Genomic DNA, 8,016 nt, shown 5'->3' with positions numbered 1-8,016 from the left:
GGACCTTCGGAAGAGCAGTCGGTGTTCTTAACCACTGAGCCATTTCACCAGCCTGTCATTCATTTTTTAAGGCTGCAGATTTCAATATATGTGTGTGTTTTACATAAACAATATTTATATATACATGTATATACATATATATTTATATACACACATATGGATACACACACACACCCCAATCAAAAAATTCATTTACTGTGCAAAGCCCTTAGGTTCAAACCCCAATACTTACTAAACAACAACACAAAACCCCACTCAGCCATTATTAGACATTCAGATTATTTTTACACTTATTCATTTATTTATGGCTATAGTTTTCTGTCATCCAAGTTGGCCTTGAATATATTCTGTTATTCTAGGGCTGGCCTGGTCCTTCTGCCACTACCTCTTGAGTGTGGGGTTACAGGCATGTACATCTATGCTCTGCTCCTTTTGGCCCTTGAATGTGTTGTTCTTTCTCTCCAAGGTCTCATGTAGTCCAGGCTGTCCTTTAACTATGTAGCTGACGTTAGTCTTGATCTTCTCCTGCTCCTACTGCTGCAGCCTTGTAACTGCTGGTATATCAGGAGTGGGCCATTCTCCCCAGCTTACTTTTTTCTAAAGGCTTGTTATGTGTTCATTTATAAGACCCTATTACCCTTTCCAGTAGCATCTGGTTATTGCCTTTAGTTCAAATGTGAGGATCTTCTGGTAATTGGCAAATTTAAAGATGGTACCATTTTGGCTACTAATGAATGAAATGCCTCCAGAGGCCGCAATAAATTCGGAGAGACTCTTCTTTCAAAGAAATGGTACGTGCTTTGTTTGCTTGGATATTAACTTCTTGAGTGATTACTCTTACTGGACCTGTCCTCTAGCAATATAAAACTTACTGTAGGCCATCCAATGAAAGGGCTGGCCAGAAGACTCTGCAGGTACCACCAGGCTTCATGTCTGAGTTCAATTCCTGGAACCCACAGTTGTCCTCTGATCTCTACATTTATACCATGGCACATAGATAAATTGATAAATGCAAGCTCAGCAGTTAACAGCACTGCCTGCTCTTTCAGAGATCCTGAGTTCAATTCCCATCAACCACATGGTGGCTCACAACTATCTGTAATGGGATCGGATGCCCTCTTCTGTTGTGTATGAAGAGAGCAATGGTGTATTCATATACATAAAATAAATACATCTTAAAAAAAAAAAAAACCAAGGAGCTGGAGAGATGGTTCATCAGTTAAGAGCACTGGCTACTCCTCCAAAGGTCTTGAGTTTAATTCCCAACAACCACATGATGGCTCACAACAATCTGTGATAGGATCTTATGCTCTCTTCTGGTATACCTGAAAACAGCTACAGTGTGCTCATATAAGTAAAAAACAAAACAAAACAACCCCAAAGAACCCTTTCTTGTTCAAACCATACTAAATACTAAATAATGTATTGCTTGTTTTCCCCTCTATCACGGCCTTTTTCTTTTGTGGAACGTTTTCTGAGTTGCCACTATTTTATGCCCATAACTCTCATTGTTAGATCAGGATTGATCGAGGTGATGTGGAAGTAAAAGGGAAGACCAACCTCTCACAGGATCAGAACCATGCCTAAATCAGAACAGCTGAAGGACAGATTTTCCTCCTTGGGTGTGGAGACTGTGTCGGGGCTGTAGGGGCTTGGGATTTTATAGGGCAGCAGAGGAAACTTTTGGGTGGGAAGATTTTTCTGCCGACCTACTTTGTGCTTTTCCATGCACATACATTTTGGTGGAGTCTTTACTATGTTGGCATCTATGCCAGGAGTCTGACATGTTGATCCCTGGTCTGGAGCTTTTCTACTCCTAAGTACCTGAAGGGAGTTTCTCAGGTTCTGAGGGCTTTAGGTTATTAACCCTCACATATTACCTTTGACTAGAAACTCTTTGCTCTCTCTCTCTCCTGATGGTGATAATCCAGTGTGTGTGTGTGTGTGTGTGTGTGTGTGCGCGCGCGCGCAACCGGTGTAGAAGTGCTGTGAGGGTGGCCATGTTCTATGAGGGCCGCCACGTGCTGCACAGAGGTTTGAGGGGAGAACAGATATCCCCTGTTGCTCTCTGATGTAGTTTTTGGAGGCAGGGTCTCTCTCTGAAACTGGAGCTCTAGTTTTTGGACTAGGCTGCTAGTCAGGGAGCCCCTCCAGTTAACCTCTAGTCTTTGTCCTGCTAGGTTCTCGATGATAGATCGATATTGGGATTCAAACCCCAGCCTGTATGGTTTCACAGCAAGTATTAACTGTGGAGCCATCTCTCCTGCACGGTTTACTGTGTTGAACACCGTTAGGCACCTTTGAACAAGAGGTGACAAAGAAGTGAAATTTAAAAATCCTTTCAATTTTGTGGTGTTGGGGATCCAGTCCAAGGCCCTGAGCCTGCAAGTGTTCTAGCACTGTAGTCCTCTATCTCCTCAGCCACAAAATAGCCAGAAACCGGGAAATTTAGGATTTTCCTCCTGCACTCTAGGTTAGTAATTACCAGAAACGCGTTGAAGCTGGTTCCCCTCCAGCTTTCGGCAACTGGCTAACGTAGTGGTCACTATAGTTTCAGATTCTTTAGTTTAACGCAGGGTGGGGGCATGGCTGTAAGTGGGTCCCAGCACTAAGGACAGAGACAAGCGCTTCCGAATTTCAAGGTCACCCTTGGAGACTGGCCTGCAGGACATTTTGTCCCCTCTCCACCTACTCTATATATTAATGTGTTAGCATTCACATAAACATGACACTGGTCTTAGACCTTCCACTCCATGGAGCATGTGACTTGGACCCTTGTGTCCAGCTCAGGGAAAACACCTAGGACTGAAAGGTCCCTCGTCTGATCATGGGAAGTGAGTGGGTAAAAGTAGGTGGAAGCGTGGCTTCGGATTCTTTTCGTTAGCGCTTGGTTTTAACACTGAGTTTTACGTAGAGCCGAGCTGAAACCCTTAGCGCCCTTAGCAGGATTAACTCGAGTTCACTGTGGGGCCTTAAGAAAAAACCCTGCAGAGAGCCTGCGAAGTCACTGCCGGAAGTCCCTCCGCGGTGACGAGCACGGCGGAAGTGGGTTCAATGCAGCTCCCCCACGAACTGTCTCATTCCCGCTTGCCTGACTTCTGGATGGGAGGCGCCCTGCAGCTCAAGGAGGATTGTGGGGGGCTTCTCCGCGCAGGCTCAGTGACCCATTTCGCGTCGGACCGCTTCCGTCCCCCCACTTCCTCTCCCGGTTCCTGTGCCAGGACGTGACGCCAGACTTCGTCAGACGGGAGGAGCCTCGGGAGGAAAAGCGTCTGAGCCGGGGTCTCGCGAGAACGTTTCGTTTCAGCGCAGTTCTCGCGCTGCAACCTTGCTCCTGTTGCAACGAGAGCCTTCGAGATCTTCTCCGCCTCCGCGACCGGCGCCTCCTCTGCGGCCGTGGAGCCGGAGCCGCGGCCCGAGCGGTAGAGGCCCCCGTCTTTCTCCAGGCCCCAAGCCTCCTAGCGGACGGTCGTCCGGCTTCGCCCGCCCAGCCGCGGCGCTCCACCGGCCCACGCGGCTCGCCCTCTTCCACGCGCCAGCCCCGCCGGGTTCCGTGTGCAGTGTCGGCGGCCGGCCCTGGGCCCGAGCCCGAGCAGTAGCCGGCGCCATGTCGGTGGTGGGCATAGACCTGGGCTTTCAGAGCTGCTATGTCGCTGTGGCCCGAGCCGGCGGCATCGAGACGATCGCTAATGAGTATAGCGACCGCTGCACGCCGTAAGTGGGGGGCTTGGCTGGCGGGGTCGCCTCGCTTTCCGGGCGAGGGTCCGCAGGAGACCCCCGCCGAGTGCCGGGTCGCCCGCGGCTGCCACCTGCTTCAGATCCTGGGCCTGTGCCAGGCACGAGGCCTTTTCGCGCGGGCCAAACGAAGGCTTTGAGCCGGTACTCTGATCGGCGGAGGGCAGGAGCAGGAACTGAAAGAGAAGGCGGGCCTGAGACCGTGGGATGGACCGACCGCTCTCACCTCTTTTTTTGGGGGAGTGGGGGTTGGGTGGTTCGGTCTGAAACGAGGTCCAGGGCTTGCTGAGCTCGTCGAACCCAATAGAGGTTCGAACTCGGCCCACGGCGAGCATTTAATAAAAGTTAACTTGCAAGATTGTGGCTTCGGGACTGGGAAGCGGTCTGAGTCCCACGTGAGTGGGGGCGGGGTGGTGCCCGGAAGATGTGGAGTCTTGAGTACCCACGGCAGGCCCTTTCTCCAGGCAGCTCGCAGTTGGGGTGGCCAGGATACCTAACGAAATTGAATAAAGTCCATGCTTTTCTTGATAGCGTTTTAATTCCCTTCTTTCGTTTTTGGATATTGAGTTAGGTTGGGTCATTCCTTACCCAGGCTGCTCACCTATTCCTTAATAGCGTTAGTTTTTCATGCTAATGAATTCCAGCCGGAAGGTTGCCACAATTGTTAATGCATGACTCAAGGGCTCTTTTTGACTTCTAGAACTTACATGAAGTTATGGGACCAGTATAGACAAATCTGCAAAAAAAAAAAAAAAAAAAAGATGACTCACCCAGAGCTTGCTGGAGTAAAAGGGAGTCTACTTTTTAGACATATGTAGGATTTTTTTTCAACATTTAGCCCAGGATGACCTAAAATTTTCATTCTGCTTCTGTCTCCTAGAATCTGGCATTACAGGTGTGTTAAAGAATTTATTTATCTGGCGCTGGTGGCACAGGCCTTTAATCCCAGCTCTCGCAGGGAGGCAGAGGCAGACTGATTGCAGTGAGTTCGAGGCCAGCCTGGTTCATAGAGACCATTTCAGGACAGGCAGGGCTACGCAGAAAAGAAAGCTCTGTCTTAAAAAAAGATGTTAATCTACTGAATTCCTTTAGATAAACTTTGGAAGAAGCTCTGTTGCTTCTGGGTTCACAGTCCCAGATCATTGTTTTTATCTTGTTTTTAACCAACCTTCTGAGGCAGGTTTCCTACATCCCAGACTGTTCTGAAATAACTTTGTGTCTGGGAATGACTCTTAACCCTCCTACCTTCATCTCCCAAGTGTACATGTGTACAGGCTCAACACCCAGTTTGATGTACAGTGGGGGCTTGAATCCAGGGCTTCATGCATATAAAACAAGCACTCTACCAAGTAAGCTATTGTCTGGCACTTGGTGCCACAGAGCTCTGGTACCATTATCAGAGTCAGTTTTCACCGTCCCTTCCCGCCCCAGTGCCAAGCTCTTTTCCCATTTGTCCTTTTTAAGCTAGGTATTTGAGTAGTCTTTGTTTGTTTGTTTGCTTGTTTCTTTCCTTTTTTTTTTTTTTTTTTTTTTTTTTTTTTTTTTTTTTTTTTTTTTTTTTTTTTTTTTTTTTTTTTTTTTTGAGACGAGTTTCTCTGTGTAGCCCTGGCTGTCCTGGAACTCACTTTGTAGACCAGGCTGGCCTCAAACTCAGAAATCCGCCTGCCTCTGCCTCCCGAATGCTGGGATTAAAGGTGTGCGCCACCACGCCTGGTGGTATGAGTTTTTTTTTTTTTTTTTTTTTTTTAAGATTTATTTATTATTACATCTAAGTACATTGTAGCTGTCTTCAGATGCACCAGAAGAGGACTTCAAATCTCATTATGGATGGTTGTGAGCCACCATGTGGTTGCTGGGATTTGAACTCAGGACCTTCAGAAGAGCAGTCGGTGCTCTTAACCACTGAGCCATCTCTCCAGCCCATGAGTAGTATTTCTACAGAAGTATCTCATACTGGCATTTGAGAAGTTAAAAATTTTTGCTTCTAGTCATTTTAGCACTAATTTCGTATTTGGTAATGATGCTGCTGGTTCCTCACTTTTGAGAAGGTCATCTTTCCAAGAAATTTCAACAGGCTGAGCTGAAGATTTGGCTCTTTGGTCCTCATCTACTTAGAATTGAACATACTTAGCCGGGCCTTTGGGCAGAGCCTTGACCTGCAGAAGCCTGAGGCTTGGGAAACGCTGCTCCTACCTAGCCTTCCTTTAGATTGCCTGAACCTGCTCCTCTCTTAGTTTGCCATGAGTTTCAGTATTTGAAACTTTAGGAGTTGTTTTCTGTTGGCAGTTAAATTTGCATAAGGATTGAATAGGTCATTAAGTAATCCTGTGATTGTGCACACTGCATGCATACTTCTTTGCCTTAGTTTTCCTATGTGTTTCCCCTGACTCGGGGCTTGTTTTATTTTATGTTTTTAAGACAGGCTACATAGCTGTGGCTGCTCTAGAACTCAATGCTGGGAGTAAAGGTGTGCACCACCACACCCGGCTGTATTTTTTTATTTTTATGACAAGGCCTGACTCTTAGGCTAGCTTTGAGGGAACTACAGAACTGCAGCCTCCTGAGTGCTGGCATCACAGGTGTGCACCACTATGTCTGGCTTCATTTAAATACTCCGAACTATGCATTTGATTAACAGATTTCTATGTTGGAGGTGTGGCCTTAAAAATCAGAGCAGAAAGTTCAGAGTCTTTTCAGGCTGTGGGAGAATAGATTTAAAAGTATGCAGAGCCTGTGTTGTACGTTTCTTCCAAGGTGAAAGTGTAAAGGTGTGGGTCTCTGGTTTGACTGTGACAGGGAGATGCACCTCATTTGTATTCTAACACACTCCCAGTTCAACCTAATTCTGTAAAGGCAGATGAAAACCTTATGTACTTCATTGATTATTTCACATGGGGGTTTACTTGAACTTGAGGAGTAGCCAAATCTTTGCCTTTCCATCTCCTTTGTTTTAGTGGATTATGTAGTGTGACTATGTGGCTGTGTTAAGCACTGGAGATACTATGATGAATAACAAAATGCTCAGTCTTGCCATCATGGGCATGGTAATGGAAAAAGCCACAGGCTAAACAAGAACATTCTATTACTATCTGGTGAAGAACAAGATGGAAAAGTACAGAATATGGTGTAACTGACATAACTAGGTGTGGGCTGCTTCTAAAAGGTCATTTGTGACCTGGAAGGTAGGCACGAGTTCACATGGAGGCCACGGTGGGTTTGAAGGAGTTATTTGAGCAAATGGGAAGGCCTGGGGCAAATAAGTGTTTTTACAGATTGAGAGGATGGCACATCTTGAGGCAAGGCTTGGGGAATGGTTAAGATTTCTCTTGTTAGTGCAGTAGAAAGTGAGCCAGTTTTTTTTTTTAAAGATTTATTAATTATATGTAAGTACACTGTAGCTGTCTTCAGACACACCAGAGGAGGGTATCTGACCTCATTGTGGGTGGTTGTGAGCCACCACGTGGTTGCTGGGATCCAAACTCAGGACCTCCAGAAGAGGAGTCAGTGCTCCTAGGCAGCCCAGCACTCTTAAGGCAGAGGCAGGTGGATATCTGACTTTGAGGCTAGCCTGACTTTGTCTACAGAGCAAGTTCTATTGCTACACAGACTCTGTCTCAAAAAGCAAAGAGAAATGGCTTCTGAGAAAGTAAGAATGGATATGAGAAAAGGAAAGAGGTTGATACCGAGGAGATTGCCTTGTGTGGTAGCAGTGGGAGAGAAATGAGCAGCTTTTGAGTAAACCTGAGTTTTTAAACTTAATTTCTTACTCTAGCATTATGCATGTTTTATTGAGCACATTTGCCATGGTGTGGGTGTGGAGGTCAGGGACAGCTTGGAAGAGTTCTACCATAATGTGACCCAGGTATTGAACTATGTAGCCAAGAGTGACCTTGAGTTCCTTCAGCTTTTGATCCTTCAGCTTCCACTTGCTGAGTGCAGGGGTTATATGTGTACACCAGTATGCCTGGCCTGCTTTTATTCTTCACTCAGTGCATAGAATATAGTATAATACCAGAATATTTGCCAGTAGTCTATTTTTGTATTTCTCTCTCTCCTTGAAGACAGACTTGTGTCTGACTCAAATTCATGATCCTCCTGCCTCAGTTTCCTGAGCATTGATATTCTAGGCCTGATCTGCCATACCTGGACCTGATTAATACTCTGTTAGCTATATTATAATGACACTAAGATGAAACCATGGAGCCGGGCGTGGTGGCGCACGCCTTTAATCCCAGCACTCGGGAGGCAGAGGCAGGCGGATTTCTGAGTTCGAAGCCAGCC

At 46.4% G+C, this 8,016-nt stretch overlaps 1 protein-coding gene across 1 annotated transcript in view; it reads left to right on the top strand.

The window, feature by feature from the left end:
• Window positions 1–3,291: 3,291 nt before the first annotated feature.
• The window catches only part of Hspa4 (heat shock protein family A (Hsp70) member 4), a 40,756-nt gene continuing 36,031 nt past the window's right edge, over window positions 3,292–8,016 (top strand). Inside the window, exon 1 of the mRNA XM_021178214.2 lies at window positions 3,292–3,714. Coding sequence (XP_021033873.1) covers window positions 3,608–3,714 — 107 coding nt within the window. The 5' untranslated portion in view covers window positions 3,292–3,607. The remainder of the gene's footprint in view (window positions 3,715–8,016) is intronic.

Source organism: Mus caroli, chromosome 11 (assembly GCF_900094665.2).
Source record: "Mus caroli chromosome 11, CAROLI_EIJ_v1.1, whole genome shotgun sequence".
Classification (NCBI taxonomy): Eukaryota; Metazoa; Chordata; class Mammalia; order Rodentia; family Muridae; genus Mus; species Mus caroli.
Note: the sequence above shows the minus strand (reverse complement) of the source record. Positions and strands in the feature narration are given on the sequence as shown.